Raw genomic sequence first — 20145 nt, forward strand, 5'->3', positions numbered from 1 at the left:
AATGCTGGATCATATGGCAGTTCTATTTATTTTTTTAATTAATTAATTAATTTATATTATTGGCTGTGTTGGGTCTTCGTTGCTGCACACGGGCTTTCTCTAGTTGCGGTGAGCAGGGGCTACTCTTTGTTGTGGCGCACAGGCTCCTCATTGTGGTGGCCTCTCTTGTTGTGGAGCACAGGCTCTAGGCACGTGGGCTTCAGTAGTTGTGGCACACAGGCTCAATATTGTGGCTCACAGGCTCTAGAGCGCAGGCTCGGTAGTTGTGGCGCACGGGCTTAGTTGCACCACGGCATGTGGTATCTTCCTGGGGCAGGGATGGAACCTGTGTCCCCTGTATTGGCAGGCGGATTCCTACCCACTGCACCACCTAGGAAGTCCATGGCAGTTCTATTTTTAATTATTTGAGGAGCCTCCATACTGTTTTTCACAGTGGCTGTACCAATTTACATTCCCACCAACAGTGCACAAGGGTTCTCTTTTCTCCATATCGTCACATTGAGTGGTAATTTTAACGTGTCATCTGGAAGCTCCTAAAGCCATATTATCCCCAATCTATATTGCCTTTCCATGTATATGTGTATATGTCTGCCTTTCCATTTATATATCTCCTCAAGATGGTCCCTAAGAAACGGTGTAGGGTAGGGGTCAGCAAACTTTTTCTTAAAGGGTGAGATAGCAAATATTTTCAGCTTTGCAGACCATAAGGCCTCTGTCACAACCACTTAGCTCTGTCGTTGTAGCATGAAAACAGTCACAGACAATCTGTAAACAAATATGTAACTATATTCCAATAAAACTGTTTATGGATACTGACATTTGGGTTTCATATAATTTTTACATATCACAAAATATTATTCTTTTGGTTGTTTTCAATCATTTAAAAATGTAAAAACCATTCTTGGCTCACAGGCCATACAAAAAAAGTGACTGGCTGTATTTGGCCCATAAGGCTGTAGCAGCTTCAGTTGATTCATAAGTGTTTTTTAGAAGCGATTAACATGGTTTTAATTTGAGAGGTTTGGTTGAGTTCAGTAACCATATATTGTTCACATGGTAGGATATAATTTCAAAAGATGGACTTTCAGAAGTGTTCCTATTATATGTGAGGAAAAATCTGCCTCCGAGTCATACGTGTAGATATGAGCACTGTCCATGGCTACTTTTTGCTTCTTCAGGGAACGGAGGCCCTGGAGAAAGAAGTCAGGGGGAAGAGTGGTGGGAGTATGTTGCAGATGCTTGAATAGGATGCAGGCTAAACACTGAGGTCCTGGCATGAGGGAAATAATGGATCAGGAGAACCTGTGGAGAAAAATGTTAAAGGGAACATGGAGTAAGAGCAGGAGAGGGAGAAGAACCAGACAGAGCCCTGAATTTGATAAAATTTAACGGCATCAGATGCCGTTGTGGAATATTTTGAGGTGGAGAGGATAGTTTTGCTATAACTGTAAACACGGTGAAAATATGTTAAGAATTGTGTAGCATGTCTAAAAGGCTGCTTTTGCCCTGACACGATACCCTTTGTCTTTTAAGAAATAATCTTCTATTTGTAAGGACTTGGGAGTTTTGTCTTTAAGTTTCAGAGTTGATGCTACTCAAAGTGTGGCCCTCACACTGGTTAGAAATACCAATTCCTGTGCCTCACCCCAGATCTACTGAGGCCCAGTGTCTAGGGGTGGGGCCCTGGTACTGTGTTTTAACAAGACTTCCAAGGCGTTCTGATGATGGGCACCAGGGACCGAGAACCGCTGATTTCGATGACATAAGAGGGACACCAATTCATACTCCAGCCTGCCTTATAGATAGCAGTGTTTACAGGGAAGTTCGAGGGCAGGATTTTTGATGGATACTTTTCACTAACTGCTGTTTTTAAGGGCAGCCACCCGAAGGAGGCGGGCAGGAAGAATGTCCCTATTGTAAAAGGAGAGGGAATTTTTCTTATAAGTAAACAGGATGAAACACGATCCAGGGTGTTGCTTCTGGAATCCAAGGGGAAAAAGAGTTCCTTGTGGGTAGTTGCCTTAGTCTCTCTTTCTGTCTGCAGCACATCAACTTGCCCACAGAGCACTGACCGTAGACAGCATTCCACGTTCTTGTCATGCTGTTGTGGCTGGAGGACGGTGGTACAGGCACGAATGGCTCTAATTTCTTTTCTTTCTGTCCACTGCTTGTTCTGTGCCAGGAACACACTTCCCTCAAGCTCCTCCCACACAGTGACCTTGTTTCCATAGCAACTGGCACATTCAGCTGGAGACTTATACATGAGTTTGAATAACCCAAGGTTTTAAAACCGTGAGAACCTAAGGAAGATGATCTCACAAAGCATACAAAGAACAGTTTCTTAATGTGAATAAATAAACCGTGAATTGAGACGTGCACTAGTACATGACATATTGATTATATATATTGCTATTAAAAATGTACTGGGTGTTCATTGTTGTAGGAGGTTAATGGTGATCTACTGTGAGCCATTGGAGGAGATAGTTTCAAATTAAAATATATGAGGTTTTTGATGGAAGACCTTTATTGTCCGGGTAAAAATTCACTGTGGTGGCCTGCTGGGCAGGTTGTCTAGTCTGACTGGGGAGAACCAGAAGAATATCTTTCTCACTGCACCTGGCTGAATTACTTCCTTTGTTCTCTGTGTGCTCACAGTACTCTGCTGATCATAGCTCTAATAGTAATAATATTACTAATAAAAAGCAGTTTGTGGTTATGGTGTGCTAACTACAATACTTGATCTCATTTAATCCTCAAAACAAACTCGTAAAGTAGGTGATATTATTGTACCCATTCTTCACATGAGGAAGCTGAGGCTCAGAGAGGCTATACAATTTGCCCAAGCTCACACAGCTAATTTTTAGTTGCACTAGGATTTGAACCCAGGCAAGTCTGACTCGTAGAGTTCACCTTTCTTGCCCCAGAATCTGTACTTATCACAGTGTGTGGCAATTACTTGTTTATATCTAGACCAAGAGCTCCTTGAGGGCAGGGACTGGCTTTATGGCTTCTCTTAGAGTTAGAACAGTGTTGGCTGTGTACTTGGGGTTCAATAAACATTTTGTGCATAAGAGAAGGAATGATGAATAAGTGAGTAAATAGAATGAACATTCACCCTTTTAGTTCTTAATGATGGATGGAAGAGACGATGACTTCCTACCAGGAAGGCTATTATCCCAGACTTGTGCTATTCATAATCATATAGCATCTAAAAATTCACGGTTTAATCTTAGTCTCTGACTTGTTTCAGATATTGTCCATCTGTTGTCTCCATCAGTCTTTTTTTTTTCCTCTTTAAAAATGTTTTTCCCATCAATAATAATAAGCCTTCCTGTCTCTTCTAACCATGAGACTATCGCTATAGCTATCTTTAAGGTTTTCAGTATGTATGTAACCCTGGGTGAACCATTCATTTTCTTAGTCAACAGATTTTTACTGAATACCCACTATGTGCCAAACGCTGATCTTAGGACACAGCAGTGAACCAAACAGACACAAAGCCCTGCCCTCATAGAACTTACATTCTCACTGGGGAGGCAGATAATAAATAATAAAGATAATACATAAGTACCTTCTGTAGTATATAGAAGGTATTAAAGTGCCATGGCAAAAATAAAGAAGGTAGCTATGAAAAGAATAAAGGTGAACTTGGAATGTGGGCCTGAAGAGCACCCCTGGTTTCAATTTTAAACAGTGTGGTCTGGATGGACTTTACTGAGGAGAGGAAACATGCTCTAGGCAGAAGGAACAGTCAGTGTAAAGACCCTGAGCAAGGAGCAAACTTGGGATGCGCAAGGAACAGGCAGGAGGCTGATAGGGATAGAACAGATGAGTAACAGGTAAAGTAGACAAATTAAGAGAGATAGTGGGCAATCAGATCACATAGGGCCTTGCAGGCCAGTGTAAGGATTCTTTTGACTTCGAGTGATAAAGGGATTCATTGGGAGATTTGAGCAGAGGAATGACTTGATTCGATTTACATATTAAAAGAATGACTGCAGTTGCAGTGTTGAGCATCGACTGTAGAAGGGCAATGGTGGAAGTAAAGACCGGTTAAGAGGCTACTGCGGTAGTCCAAGAGAAAAGTTATGATGGCTTCATGAGGGTGAATACCATGCAAATGATGAGAAGTAGCAGATTCTGGAAATATTTTGAAGGTTGAGCCAATAGGATTTCCTGGCAGATTGGATACAAGGGGTGAAGGAAGAGAGGAGATAAAGATGACTCCTAAGAATTCTCCACTTAGAAAGATGGAGTTGCCATCTACTGAGATGGGAAAGGCGAGAGTTAGAGTAGGTCTGGGGCAAGAGCAGAAGTTCAATTTTGGAACAAGTTAGGTTTGACATATCAGATATCAAGCAGAGATGTTGAGTTGGCAGTTGGATATATGAGACTGGAGTTCAGGAGAGGTGTCTGAGCTAGAGATAGAACTTTGGAAATCATCAGCATGTGGATAGTATTTAAATCCTGAAGAGATGACCAAAGGAGTGAATATACACAGAGAAGTGGATGACCAAGTTATTCCTTGTTATCTGTGGGGCACCCCAAATTCAGAGATTGAGGAAAAGAGGAAGAACCCGCAAAGGATACTGAAAAGGAACAAGCAAGGAGGTAGGAGCAAAACCAAGAGAAAATACAGGATCCTGGAAGCCAAGTGAAGCAAGAGTGCCATGGAAAAAGGAGTGACATTTGTACCAACTGCTGCTGATTGGTTAGGTTAGACACAAAAATGAACCATTGGAATTGGCATGGTGGAGATCATTGTCAATCTTGACAAGGGTAGTTTAGGTAGGACAAACGTAACAGAAGTGGACTTAAGAGAGAAAGGGAGAAGAATTCAAGACCGTGATTATAGGTAACTCTGGGCTGTGTGTAGAAAAAGTTAAGACATGGCTGCTGGACCTAGGAATTTATCGTTTGTTTTGAGACAATGGGAATACACACATATTAAAAAAAAAACAGTCAAGAAGACAAGTCTATATAGTGCTAAACTGGGTGCCGCAGCTAATGGTCAGTGCAGGAGGCCTGAGTCGGTGGTCAGCTGGGTGGGCGGCCATGGTCAAGGAGAGCTCTACTGATTGGGGCCCAAATGGGTGGACAGGACTCTGGGCAGGCATAGGGGATGCCTGAGGGAGGGGATGACACCAAGCGAAGGCCTGGAAATAGAAACAGGCACAGTGTGGGGCATTAAATGAAGTGGCTTGTGTGACTTGAGTAGCGAGTGTATTATTGGCAGTCATGACAAATAACTGTATATGTACGTATTTGAACCTGACTATCAATGGCCCAGGAAGCCAGATTGAGCAGTACAGGTGGTATGATCAGAAGCAGGGAAAATGCTAAAATTTTTTTGAGTGCTGGGCATAGTGTGATAAAAAGAGTGTTTAGAAAAGTTTGATAATTAGCTTATTAGCCAAGGAAATATCTGAAGATACTTGCAGGTGTTTTTCAAAGTGTGCTCTGGGGATGACTTCATCAGAATCTCCTGGGGAGCTTATAAAGAATGCAGGTTTTTGGAGCTGCAAGCTAACCACTGAATCCATAGCTCTGGGGGTGGGACTCTGGATTCTGTATACTTAATAAGCTCCCAGGTGATTCATACATGACAAAGTTTGTGAACAACTGGTCTAAAGATTGTGTTTGAATAGATTTTATTCCTGATAGATAAGCTGTCCAGAACACTAGAATTAGGTTTAAAAAAGGCATATTAAACATGAAAAATTCATACTTAACATACATACTTACACATTTATGTAATTCTAAGAAGCTAAATTTGCAGTTGTATTCATTTGGCCTGACATTAGACCTCATTCAGTTGTTTCAGTGATATTTCAAGCATCTGTAAAAATATGGGTCTTTTATGAGAGGGGATTACCAAATCTGTTTGTTACTTTTAAATCCAATTATGTACCAGAGAAGATGGTTGAGAAGGTATAGCTGCCCTCCTCCCCTATGCTGTATGAGGTCTGTCTGAAGCCTGGGAAACTAGGGACTAAGAAAACAGCTATGGAGATCTGGCTGTTTTCCTAGGGCTGCCCTGGGGCTGGCCTTCCAAATTGCTTGAGGCCTCAAGCTGGGAGTCATGGCGCCATGCTTTTTCAGCCCTGCTTCCTTGGACAATCAGAGAAAGGGGTAGAGAAAAGCACCTTCTGCCTCTGCGAATCAGAAATAAGTTTTCTTGTTTGTTTTTAAATCACTGTGCCCACAAGGAAAGAATGAATTTCAGCATAGGAGACTTAAAAAAGTGAGGACCTCTCTGCTTAGAGTTGTGACAGGGAAGGGATGAAGTGCATGGTTTATTTTACTCTATGCCTCCTTGGAGTAATGATCTTGATTACCAAAAACCTCCCAAAGGGTTTAGTATTTGTCGTGAAGTCCACCATTTACTAGCTGATATCCACAGACATGCTTCTGCAGACAGACCGTAAATTAATTTCTTCCATGACCAGGCAATCAATTCTGGGAACTTTTGATTCTGAAATTCAATCCCATCTTCAGTCTTCTAGACTATTCTATTCATGCATAGAATTCCAAGGGCAAATTCCAGTCTATACGGATCGTGTAACAACTTTCTACAAACATTTATTGAGTACTTAGAATGTAAAAACTGTTGTATTAGACAACGATTACTAAGATGCAGTCCTTGCCCTCAGAAAACAGACTTGTAATGGTGACTTGTGATATGGGAGATAAGTGTTATGAAAGGCAGGTCTGTCGTATTTAATACAGCATTTGAAAGGGAAAAGGTAAATTTTCCCTTGAAGGGAGTTAGAGGGCTGCTGGGGAACTAGGAGAGTGACTCAGCGAGGAGACGAGGTGGGGTTGGAAGAAAAATAAGGAATGGGCATGAGAAAGTGGGCAGTGAGATGGGGAGGTGGCTCCAGGCACCAGCAGAGCACAGCCTCTGGCCTGCTGGGGCGGCGAGGCCCAGGTGCTGTGCTTCTGGCTGACTTGATTGTTGGGATTGTTGACCAGCCTTGTGAGTAGGGAACAACCATTTAATGCAGATGGTTTGAGCAGTGTGTTTATGACATTTGTTTTGGGTACATTTTCCCAATGTGTTACCTTGGACATCGAAAGAATGAGAGGTATTTTAGTAAACAGAAAATGCCTCTGCATATAGATGTAGAGCCTTAATAAGAAGATGGTTGAACTTTTTCAACCTCTGAGAGTTTATGCTGCTATCTTAAAACCATAGTGCACCTCTGGGATGGGAGGTAGGTGAAATGGGTGAAGGGGGTCAAAGGTACAAACTTCCGGTTATAAAATAAGTCATGGGGATGTAATGTACAGCATGATGACTATAGTTAATGATACTATAGCACATATTTCAAAGTTGCTAGGAGAGTAGACCTTAAAAGCTGTCATCATGAGAAAAAGCTTTTTGTAACTAAGTGTGGTGATGGATGTTAACTAGACTTATTGTGGTGATCATCTCACAATATCTACAAGTATCAGATCATTGTGTTGTACACCTGAAACTAATATAATGTTATATGTCCATTATACTTCAATAAAAAGACATAGCATATCTTTTGCAGGTTTTTTTTTAACATGTATAATACGTGGACGATTACTTGTATAATGCTATAACCCTCATTTTTCTTCCATTTAGCTATGGCAACATAAGCAATATACTCCGGTTTTTTGCAAAACTAATCACACACAAATGTGCTGACATGGAAAGGATGTTTGTTATTTCATATTTTCTCAGTGATGACACACTTTCAGTGTTTGAACCTATAGAGAGGAATTCAGGTAAGAGACATACCTCTCATAGCAATTTCCTCAGAATAATTAACTGTCTCTTCATGTTGAAAGTTAGGGCATATGATCTGATTTTTATAGCCTAGATGATCTAAGAGAGTCGCTTTCATTTTTTTTTTAACCACTAAAGTTCATTTTACAAAGATCTCTTAAATGGGAACCCAGACGTATAAAATGATAAAAGAGGAGGAACAGTTTTGGTTGGCTCAGGACTGGGGGACTTGGGATATCTCCTTTTAGACACTATCCCGACTTCCTCCGTGGCCTTTGAGGCACCTCTGTGGAATCCAAGGGCTTCAAAATCATGATCTGGCTACCACCAGTTCCATGCACAGCTAGCAAGACAAGAAGAAATCTGTATCCTTGATAGTGCCACTTACAAAATTTTTGTCTAGCTTTAAGATAAGAATCCCAGATTAACAAACTTAATCTTCAGAGTCTGTTTCCCTTTGGCTGTTGAGGCTGTTGCGAAGGTTCCAGCTTCAAGGCCCTTGGAATGCCTCTCTCCAGTAGACTGATAGGGTGGCCATTGCTGAGGAGAGCCCCTGATTTTGACTTACCAAATTATGGAACTGTAGGGCTCTGTTCTTTGTCCCAACATGTTTAAGATTTTTATCTGTGCCAAAGACACAGGTTTGGGAAGAATAATCAGTGGTGTGCTGATTAACCGGCTCTCTGAAAAAATTTTAAAAGCTCTATTCTGTTCCATTTGTCAAGTTCCATGATGTAAATACCCTAACCGTGGCCAGTTTCAAGCAACCAACAGTTTAACATCTGGCTTGCAAAATCCCTGAAAATTTAACAACCAGCCCTTATGAGCTGGTATGAGCTACTCAGCACACCAATGAATAATGAATAATTTGTATAACTAAGTCAGGCTCCAGAGTGATTTGAATAATGAATCAAATCTTAAAATATGAAATCAAATAGGGATGAATATAAAGTCATGCTCTTGAAGGTCAAAAAAGCAACTCTGTACATCTAGAATGGGGACGATGTGGCCAAAAACAAATTGCAGCATTCATAAAACAGAACGAGTGATGGCAGTCAACCACAAGCTTGCTGGTAATAAAGCAGTCCTGAGTGAGTACCTGCTATTATCCTTATAAGACCTTTATGAGGTTATGTTTTGTGTTAGTCCTGGTCCTCCAAGAGGCAAATCCCACGGTGAGATTAAATGTACAAGAGATTTCGTAGGGGAAATGCTGGTGAGGGAAAGTGTGGCAGGAGCCAGAAGAGGTCAGGAGAGCCGTCAGACTGCAGTGCATGTCTGACTCCTGTGAAGGACAGAGGAAAGGGAAAAAGGGGAAGGTCTTGATGCTGCAGTGAAACTCTAAGAAAGTTTTGGCAAGACCAACTGGGAGTCCTGGAGCCAAAGTCACCAGTCAGAGGAGCTCCCATCTTGCAAGAATGGGCCTGCCTTAGTATCCCCACCTTGCTCAGTCATGTGTTGGCAGCAGGCTGTGGGAAGCATGACCTCGGCACAAATCTGGGGATAGATTTCAGAACAAGCAGTTGGAGCCTTCTGTCAACTTTGTTCCCCACAGCAGGCAATCTGAGAAGTACATTTTCATGGCCCCCTACAAATATTATTCCCATTTACCAGTGAGAATTCAGAGGGGTTCAGAGAGATTAAATGACTCCTAAAGATCACCCGGCAAGCGACAGCCAGGACGGACTCCAGCTCTATTTGGCTACAAAGCCTATGTCTTTCCACCACCTCTGGTTTCTGAAAGCGGTAGTGTGTGATAAAGCTGATCCCCAAAGCTCACCTGGTCTCAGGTTGTATTCACAGGTTTGGAGATTTCAGTTCAGTATCAGTTAGAAGATAATGGAGTCCCATGTTCAGCTCTGCTCATTGCTTTCCAAGAGCTCAAAAACCAAATAATGCCCAGAAAAGAGCAGAGGAAATGGTGAGAATTCTGGAAAGAAAGAAAAATGAGGCATCGCTAAAAGAAGCGAAGATACTTTGCCTGTAGAAAAAGAGTTCAGGGGACTCCCATAGTTATCTTCAAACAATTAAGTGAGCTCCTTTCCAGAAATGGGGCATCTTACGTTTCATCTGTATGTCGGAAGAAGTGTAAGACATCATCTGGGACAAGTAGGTGGAAATAAGCTCAGGTAAGAAACTTTCTACTGGTACTGTCAGACAGGCTCTAAAGACGTTCCTGATGTACAAGTTTCCAGGATGCTGCTGGGCGTATGGCAAGTCCTTGCCAAGTGTTTATTAAGTGTTTGGATTGGGAAGGGAGTGGAGCAAGGAAAGAAAAGGCGGGGATGCCGTGCCACTTTTCTTCTTAACATACTCATCCAGGAAGTCTCATTTCTTCACCCACTGCCTCATTCTTCCCTTAAGTACTATACGCAGTATGAGTTCACAAGTTCACAGCTAAGTTGTATGGTCTGTGTTTGAACATGAAGTAACTCTAAAGGGAAGTGGTACGGTTCTTTTAAGAACAAAGCCTACTCATTAACTTTATTTCTCTTTTTCGATAGGGCATACTGGTGGGATGTTCTTAAAAAGAATTCGTGTTAAGAAGCCTGGACAAGCAGTCTTTAAAAGTGAACTCTCGGAATACATCAAGGCTGAGGAGCTGTATGTTGGGGCCAAAGTGAACGTGAACGGCTACCTGTTTCTTCTGGTCAGTGCTGATGAGTACACCTTAAACTACATGGAGAGGAATTCAGATAAGGTGAACTCACTGGCTATAATTCTTGACTCGCCTCTCAGCACCCTGCAGTCTGTGTTTTTCTTACTCCAGGCCTTTTCTTCTTCATCTTGCCACCAGTTTTACATTGTGCATTCACACATGTGGGCATGAATAATGGATCTGCACGGCTTGGCCACAGGTCCCGTCACAGGCCAGGGCCCGGTATCCTCTGTTGACGTGCTGGGTTCTCCGCTGCCCAGCATCACGGATGCCAGGCACAGGCAGGAGGCAGGCCCAGGATTGAATCAAGTTTCCTGGGTTTTCTGCTGACGCTGGCAATGCTTTCAGAAAGAAATTCAGCAACGATCGGAAAGGAAGACAGTCTGGTGCCACACACTGTGCTGTCCCAGTTAATTGGCACAGGCCTGCAGAGAGGGCCGAGACCTGAACAAACAGAAACCCCGAGGGAACCGGATAGTTGCTGGGGTTGCAACTTCCTATAACAGGAGCCACCAGAGGCCTAAATGAGAATCCAAGGACAAATGGGCAGCAGTGAGCTCCAAAAGTTTTTTCATTTGAAATAATATGGCACATGGGTACTATTACTGAAAGTAGTAGTGTGGCAGTGCTGTTCGGTAAAAATAACATGTTGACAAAATCTTGATTTTTAAGTGTGGGCTAGTTCAGTGTACAAACCTGTATATTTCAGAACCATTGCCTACTATTGAAGAATCTGTCTAGAAACAATTTATTTTAAAAGTCTGCCTATAAATAGTGATATTTATGTGCCAATTATGTAGATACAGTACCAATTCCATTTCGTTTATATGTGAAATGCTCGGGGCAAGTTGCTAGGATCAGTCTCTCTGTGTATATCACATTACTGGGATCAGTTTAGGTCCTCTGAGAAGCAGATACCAAGACAAAATCAGACGTGCAAGAGCTGTATGGCAGAAATGCATATGAAGGAAAAAGGTGGAGGGAGCAGGAGTAGGTGGGGAGACCGAGATGTAGGTCTGACCCTTGTGAAAGGAGAGGGAAGGAAGGAGGATGGGGTGGGAAGAGCCTCAGACACAGAGCAGCTCTGAGAAAGTCTCAGCCAGGAAGATGGGGAGCCCCAGAGCAAAGACTAGCTATCAGAGAAATCCCATGCCAGGCAGGAATGGCCCAGCTCTGGTGCCTCCTTCCTGCTCAGTCACTGGATGGCAAGAGTCTGGGGAAGAGTGTGGCCTCGGTGGGATCTCTGAAAGCTGCAGCGCTGCAGTGATCAGGAAGGTGCAGCAGCTGGGGGCTGTCCGCTAACAGTGCTCTTCTCTGCATGGTCTCTCTTGAGGGCAGGCCTGGGCAGCACCCTCTGAGGCTGCCACACCATCTCTTCATTTGCAGTGTTAGGAACTTAGGTTATCGTGATACCACGAACTGGTAGCTCTTCAAAAGTATTAAAGTCAGGTGAGAGGCTCAATAATAGGAGCAGTTAGATTCCTGGAGACCAGCAGGCTTGGCTAGGAAACCTGACCCCTTAAAAGCTAAGGGGCCTTGGACGTGTCGTTCCCTGAGCTTTGCTTTCCGCATCTTTAAAATGGGAGTACCAACAGTGCCAATTTCAGAGAGTTGCTATGAAGATTAGATGCGATCATGTTTTAAGTGCTTAGCTCTATGTGGCTCATAGCAAGCTCAGTCAGTGTACAGTTTACAATAGCTATTGTAATTAGAGCTCCATTTTCAAACATAGTGCAAACCTGTACTTTAATATAAACTATATATAGCATGAACACACACACACACACACACACACACACACACACACACACACACACACACACACACACACACACACACACACGAGACGTAAAGGGCTTTTCTCCTTTCAGAAAGATAAAAGCAGAGTAGGACATTATCTAGTATCAGCATCCCAAGTGAAAACTGCATTATCTTAAAACTACCTTTAACAAGGACATTCTAAGCAGAGAAAGATTAATATCAGTCTGAGGAGTCTTTTCAAAAGAGCTAATAGATCCTATCATGGAAACAGATTAAAGGAAATGCAGAAAAGGGAGGGAATCCCCCTCCCCACACCCCGCTCCCTGCCCCCCGCCCCCCCCCCCCGCCCCCACACGGCAGAGAGGGAGCTTTATGCTAAGTTACCATCAATGTTTTATTTTCGTATTTAGTCCTCTCCTTTTCTAGCTCTTTGCTGTAATTATTTACAACCTTATGCTTTACTGGATCGAATAAGAAGTATTCTTACATAGTCAAAAGCCAAATCACAGTGTAGGAGACAGGAACTGGGGGCTGCTTGGAGAGTGAGTGTAAGGGGATTGCAGTGCAGTGCGTGTAGACCTTTGACACCTCGCCTCTCTCTGCCCAGTGTATCACTTGGTGGCTGACAGTTCCAGGGGGCCCACTCTAAAGATCTGGAGAAGATGGGGGTCCACTTATTCAATTTTGAATCCCCATCCTCTCCATCAGGGTCTCCCAAGATGTTGGGTCAATGTCCAATGGTTAAAGGGGGGAAGCTGAGGTGCGAGTAGTGGTTCTTTTCTGATTCCTGTGGCCCGCTGTCCCTTAAGCTCATTTCTCTCACATCTGGGCCTGTGCTAATGTCACTCATTGTCCTAAAGCCATAGCTGAAGAAACATAAACCTGGTCATGTCTTCTCTGTGTTGGTCTCTATGGAAAGACATAGCCGGCTAAGCCCAGGTTCACAGTGTGAAGTCTCTGCTGGCCACCAGAAAGATTAGGCTCCCTATCTTAAATATCTTTCTTTTCCCCCTTCCAGTTTCCTATGAGCAACATTGAACTTGCCCTGCAAAAGATAAAACAAGAAGAATCAAAATCCAGAAAGCTCAAGCAGGTGTTTACAGCTGCTGATTGTATGCACACGAAGATGGTGGATTATAATACATTCAAGTAAGCGATATTCTACTAGCAATAGTCTGTTTTCTGCTCAAGATTGTCCAAAGAACAGAAAGAACGATTTCTACCCTAGCGTCTCTTCATTAACTTATGACACTTTTTTTGGGGGGGGGGGGTGGAATTGGTATTTCTTTACTTTCGTATTCCTTTGTGATCAAGTTTTGCCCATTTCTAGTAAGTTTTATACATTTGCATATAAAAGAAGTTTCTAGGGGAGAACAGAGAGACAGAAGCCTAGGAAGTCAGGTGGGCACATTGTCTTGTGAATCATGCAGGGCATTGAAGGATGAGGGGAATGCCAGGAAGGCTGCATCTGAATGAGAAAGGCTGAAAACAGTGCAGCTAAGAGCACCCCTCTGAAATCTGAGGAACATAGGAGGGACACCTCCCCAGGAATGAGAGCCAGTTGGAAAAGATAGGGGAAACTTCAGCGATTATCAGAGAAGAGGGGCTACGTATGCATCTGTGCATACGTACGCTCACACACGCGTGTATTTTGAAAGACACAAAAATACAGAAATCGAGGGGAAAACGTATGACAGAAGTTAGAAGTAATATACGAAATCATGAACAATGAAGATTTTCTCCAAGGTTAAGCTGAATTCTAGGACTGTCCAGTGACTGACCTAGGCAAATTTCCAAACGGTAGAAACACAGGGAAATTCAAAGTCAGGGTCTGGTACAATTGTGAGACTTCTTAGCCTGAAAACAAAGTGAATGGAGCGTTCAGGAGAATGTAAATTAAATCATGGATGGAGGACAAAGGGGACTATTCTCTTTAGGCTGAGAATTCTGGCTCCTAAAAACAATAGTGGCTGAAAGCTATAGAGGAAACTTGGCTTGATGCAGTCAGAATGTGGCTGAGGAATGAAGCCGTGAGCCCAGGAGAGGGTGGCAGGGAGGTCTTTCTAACTTTGTGTCTGAAGTTGCCTGTTGCATTATTACCTGGTGACCCAAGCCCTCCATTAGGCCCAGAGTGTCCCCAAAGCTCTTTTGTTGTTTTAACAAAGCTCTTCTGTGCCTCCAAAATATTCTTTTGAGAGCAGCAGTCAGGGAACATATTTTTATTGTGTAGAATTCCCAAGCTTCTGGGATCAATACGAATTTATAGTCCTTTGTTATTGTTCATAGCAGTACACATGTTCACAGCCTCTTGGAAAATAAATGGAGACAGGGTAAAGAGCACAGACAATTGCTGAAGCCGTGGACTAATGGAAAGCAGTGAAGGGGAAAATGAATTTCCATCAGAAATGAGGGAGTGGTTTCGTTTTATTATTTTGTGTTCTTTTACAAAAGTGTCCATTCTCCTAGTACTCTAGCAGTGTCTATTGGAAACACTTTAGTGAGTTTATGGGGCTTTGGGGGAAGCACTCAGGCCAGGCAGGAGATCCAAGGAGGAAAAGTTGCTCCGCAGATGGAGGCCTAGCCCTAATTGTGGGCGGAATAAAGGACGGCCACACTGTGTGATTGGCGGGTGACCTCAAGGCACCGGATGCTCAGAAAGAACCAGCTCCTAATATTTAGGCCCTCTCCTGGCCAGAAATTCCTTAAGACAGAAATCAGGTCAGGCCGTATCTGGCTTGAAAAACCCTTCAGTGGCTTACAGTAAGATCCAAATGTTTTATTGCAACCGGCGGGGCCTTGAGCGATGCAACTTTGTATTTGCAGTGTCATCACTTCTTTTCCTCCAGTCCTGTCCTCTGGTCTTGCTGACTGTCACTCGCTCTCTCAAACACGTCAAGCTCTTTCCCTCTTCCAAGCTCTGTGCACGCAATTCTCTGCTCAGAATGTCCACACCACCATCTTTTTTGTGGCAAACCCGGGGACTCATTGTAAATGCTGCTTCCTCAGAGGCGCTTGCTTTCTGACTGTTGTACCTAAAGTAGATCACTCACTGTTTTTCTTAGCTCCTTGTTTATGTTTTTCATAGCACTCAGCACAACTTGCAGTTGACTTTATTTAGATAGCTGTACTCGGTGTGTGTGTGCTTGGGTATGTCTTCTACTATTAGAACGTGAGCTTTCTGAGGGGTAGGGTCCTCGACAGCCCTGTTCACTGCCCTAAACCTGGCACCTTGCGCTGGCCTCACTACATATCATCGTTCCTGAATGGAATAATGAGATGCTAGGATTATTCTTGGGGGTTCTGGTTTGGAGCTGGAGGCATTGTCTCCAGATGAGAGTGTAGTACAGAAGTCAAGACGTCCTGGCCCATGTGATATGCTGGGTGTCGGGCACTGTGCCACCTGTGGGTTCCTGGCGCATGGTCCTCAGCCCTCTTTTTAGCTGCTCATGATCTTTCCTGGGCAAAGGTGAAGAAACTACATAGGCAGTTGCTATCATACCACATCCTAATTTAATTATATGCTTGGAGCTTTTACTAGCTAATATTTTTCTTTTATTTCTGTGCGTATGTATGAGTGTATATTCTGGCTCTTCTCACCAGAACATAACCTCTTTGAGGGCAGGGACCTTCTCATCCTTGTTTTTTATTTTTTATTTTTTTTTTTACAATAAACTGAATATATTTAAAGGGTACAATTTGATTTTTTTTCTTATTAGTAACGTATATATGGCAATCCCAATCTCCCAATTCATTCCCCCCCAACCCCCCCCCACCTCCACCCCACTTTCCCCACTTGGTGTCCATACGTTTGTTCTCTACATCTGTGTCTCTATTTCTGCCTTGCAAACAGGTTGATTTGTACCATTTTTCTATATTCCGCATATATGTGTTAATATACAATATTTGTTTTTCTCTTTCTGACTCACTTCACTCTGTATGACAGTAGGTCCATCCATGTCTCTACAAATGTCACAATTTTGTTCCTTTTTACAGCTGAGTAATATTCCATTGTACATATGTACCACGTCTTCTTTATCCATCCACCTGTTGATGGACATTTAGGTTGCTTCCATGTCCTGGCTATTGTAAATAGTGCTGCAGTGAACATTGGGGTGCATGTGTCTTTTTGAATTATGGTGTTCTCTGGGTATATGTCCAGCAGTGGGATTGCTGGGTCATATGGTAACTCTATTTTTAGTTTTGCAAGGAACCTCCATACTGTTCTCCATAGTGGCTATATCAACTTACATTCTCACCGACAGTGCAAGAGTGTTCCCTTCTCTCCACACCGTCTCCAGCATTTACTGTTTGTAGATTTTCTGATGATGCCCATTCTGACCGGTGTGAGGTGATACCTCTTTGTGGTTTTGATTTGCATTTCTCTAATAATGAGTAGTGTTGAGCAAGCTTTTCATGTGCCTCTTGGCCATCCGTATGTCCTTCCTTGTTTTTTGCTTTAGGTTGATCACTTTTCACAGTGCCTGGGTGTTAATATTTGTTGAGTGGTTGCATTTTATCCAGCCTGCCCTGCTTTGGCTGTCAGCTGAAGGCTGAGTTCCCCATTTAATTCCTCCTGCTCAGATCTTTTTCTTGAATTATGAATCTGGAAATACGAATGCCTTCGGGACATCCCCCCTTTGGATGTCCCTAAGGCACCCCCAAATAATTTCCCCTAAATTGACCTCATTTTCTTCTCCCATAAAGTTGCAGCCGGGGACCCTATCTTGATAAAGGCCACCATACTTGTCCCCAGGGCCTGGGCCAGGGTCTACCTTGTTTTTCCCCTCTCCCCTATCTTGACCTCTCCCACCCTCTTGAAATCGTACTTCTTAAACTACCTCTCTCATCCCCAGTTTCACTGTTGCAGTTCAGCTTTTCATCTGTTCACTTGGACTCTCTGAGAGCTGCAGAACTGATCTTTTCTTAACGCTTATCCTCCAAAACTATGCCAGAGTGACCTCCCTAAAATCTGATCATGTTGTTCCTTTGCTCCAGGGCAAACCCAGCCTTTTAGTGTTTTGTGTGAGTTTGGTCATGATCTGACCCTTGCCTCATTTCCATCTTATTTCTTCCCTTATTTCCATCTCACTCGAAGAATTATTCTTTTGTAGAAGTCACCATTTATCGAGCATTTGCTATGGACCATCCGTCGTGCTAAATGCTTTTCCTGTGTTATCCACTGGTAGCCCCCTGTTGAGTTATTTGTTTACTTCCCTGCCTCCACAGTTGGCTCCTGCCAAGTACAGTAGGTGTTTGTTGAATAATTTAATGAATGGTCCTATTTCTCAAGGAACATCCTGTCTAAAGTTTGCAACAAACAGGTAAATAATTGTTTACCTTGCACTGGGGAAGGGAAGTCTGTCTCTGACTGTAGGGGAATCAGGGAGAGCTAGTTCTGACCCTCACAAGTCGAGTGACTTGGACAACTTGATTCACCTACCTACACCTCACTCTTTTGTCCATATAATGGTCTCTAAGGCCCCTTCTAGGTGCTGACATTCTGAAACCCTTAAAATGTAGGTTTATAAATACAGTTGTAAAATGTTCCCTCTTCAAATTTGTGCATTGAGAGAGGTAGAGGCAGGATTGCAGTGTAGGCCTCTGGGCTTCACCTCTGTGGCCCTGATTCTCTGCCCTGCTTACATAACCTGGCCCCTCAGTATGTACCTGGGACCTCAGAGCCTGGGCTCGCTGCTCTGGGCAGTGGGCCAAGCCCCGGGCATTTCCTTTCTTCTCAGAGATTTGCACCTCTTCTCAGGGAAACCTTTTGGGCGGGAGCTAATAAATCACCTCTGCGTAAGGTACCATGGTTGGTAATGGATTAATGGATTAACTTGTGGGCCTTCCTGAGATATTTGCCTCAAAATTGACCTGAGAGGAATGCGGGACAGGTGGAAATAGAGGGCATTTTTCTTCTGCCTTGTGGGGCTCACTGGTCCTGCCTCTAGGCCAGACCTATTTCTCTGGGACCCTTTTTTCATGGTCTGTCAGATTGGCCTGTAACAGCTGTCAGTTGTTATCGCAGAGAGTGCAGAGAGCCTTTCTCAGATCCTCGATACCTGACAGGCAGATTCCAGCAGGGAGCCAGGCAGGGACTAGGTTTGGCAGGGCTAGTGTTTCATGCAGTTGGGAACATGGACAGGGTGAGGCTTCCTGATGGGGGCCCTGGACTCTAAACCCCAGGTGACAGCAGCAACGAGGGCTCTGTGCCAGGGAGGACATGGCTAGTCCCTTCCTCTGGCCACCTCCCTGGGCCTTGATCTCCCCATCAGAGATGACACTCGCTCCACGTAGCCTGCATGTATTTTGGTTTTCTGCGTGCTCAGTGCTCACCTCTTTTCCCCACCTGAGTGGACCCTCAGAGGGCAGGGCGCATGCCCGGTTCACCCTGGTGTCTTTCCCAGATACCTTCAGCACCGCGTGTCTCAGGCCTCAACGAATGTGGTGAATTAGCACACCGTTCTTCCTCAGACCCCTGTTACCAATTGCAGGATCAGGAGCTTTCCTGTGTGTGTCCATGTAGTAAATTCCTGCGAAGATTTAGAGCCTCAAGGAAATTTTCGTTCTTGTAAATTTAAAATTCTTCCTGAGAGAGGTAGTATAATGTAGGAAACAGATTCAAGTTTAGACTTGTAGGCTTGCATCCAAATATCAGCTCTGCCATTTGTCACTTTGGTGGCCTTGAGTAAGTTGCTGAACAGTATTTTCACCTACCAAAATGGGGATGTTAATAATACCTACTACATAGAGCTGCTGTGATGAATAAATCTGATAACATGTAAAGTTCTTGTAGCATGCTGTCATGCATAGCGGACACTAGAAAATGAAAACCCTTTATCCCAATAGTTGGAATAGTTTGAGATAGTCACTGAAAATAGTGGTAGGAATCTATGTCCTGTTTTCGGTATGTCAGTAAGCTGTGTATTTACTCTTGATGAGCTCATTGAAAACATTCTTTAATAAATGAGGCTGGAAGAAGCCCTTTAAAAACTTGGAGGCCATGAAGGTGGAAAATAAACATCATCGTTGGTGGACCAAGGTTGGGAAACGTTAATATAATCCACCCCATTACTGTCCTTTACTTCAAGGAATAAGATTGTAAATTTAGCACTTAGAACATTGTAATGACCTCATCCTGATTTATCTCAGACGATTATCTCTCCTTTTATGTGGTTTTGTTGTATCTTTTTTTGAACAACTCTGTGTACATTATTAGTGGTGTTTTTATTGTAAGTCTAACCATCATATTTTAAGGAAGCCACTAGTCTATGAATCTATATGAACAGAAGTAAAAACAAATTCCAGAAGCACTCAGACATGTACTCTCATCTTGAACCAAATAGACACTTTGACAGTGTCCATACCATATCTTTGAGATGCGAGCCTCAGCATACATTTTCAAAAACAGCATTTTGAACCTTCCTAAAAGCATTAAATATAAATAGTGTGATGTCATAGAAAAAATGCTGGCCTGGGAATCAAAAAGACTGAGATCTTTGATTTGATTCTGTCACTGCCTGATGGTGTTGTTTGTATTGGTGAGGGCTTAGTTTTAAAAAAGCAGAATCCTCTCTGGCTAGTTAAGCAGAAAAGGAATTTATTAAAACGATCCTGGGTGGTTCACAGTATCTTTGGTAGGGCTGGAGAAACAAGCTTGAGGCTCAGTTCTAGGAACAGTGCCCAGAATTGGGCTGTAGAACTTGTCTGATGAGAAAATGGCCTCTGTTCCTACTGCACCACCCACACTCGTTGCTACATTTGCACTGCTGCCAAGAACTCGATTTTACCACAACCATCACTACCACTGCTTTTGGCAACCTTATGTCCTTTGCTACCCCTGAAAGCTGGACCCCTCTGATACCAAAGGTAGCCCACGCCTACCTGTTTTTCTCTGGTTAATCCCTTCCAAGTCAAAATCTCATGTAAGCTTCCCCGCTTGGCAGAGCCTGGGTCACCAGCATGTTTG

The 20145-nt window shown here is 43.3% G+C and overlaps 1 protein-coding gene and 1 long non-coding RNA gene across 2 annotated transcripts in view; one reads left to right on the plus strand and one right to left on the minus strand.

Annotated features, from left to right (window-relative positions):
• EFHC2 (EF-hand domain containing 2) overlaps positions 1-20145 on the plus strand; it is a 190195-nt gene that overhangs the window by 91695 nt on the left and 78355 nt on the right. Inside the window, exons 9-11 of the mRNA XM_057717317.1 lie at positions 7616-7758; positions 10264-10460; positions 13198-13328. Coding sequence (XP_057573300.1) covers positions 7616-7758; positions 10264-10460; positions 13198-13328 — 471 coding nt within the window. The remainder of the gene's footprint in view (positions 1-7615; positions 7759-10263; positions 10461-13197; positions 13329-20145) is intronic.
• On the minus strand, positions 1191-9960 carry LOC130841258 (uncharacterized). The gene is made up of 3 exons (XR_009050208.1): positions 9823-9960; positions 9540-9689; positions 1191-1302 (listed from the first exon to the last, which is right to left on the minus strand). It is a non-coding gene; the product is annotated as an uncharacterized LOC130841258 (long non-coding RNA).

The sequence above is a fragment of the Hippopotamus amphibius genome, chromosome X (assembly GCF_030028045.1).
Source record: "Hippopotamus amphibius kiboko isolate mHipAmp2 chromosome X, mHipAmp2.hap2, whole genome shotgun sequence".
Taxonomy (NCBI): domain Eukaryota; kingdom Metazoa; phylum Chordata; class Mammalia; order Artiodactyla; family Hippopotamidae; genus Hippopotamus; species Hippopotamus amphibius.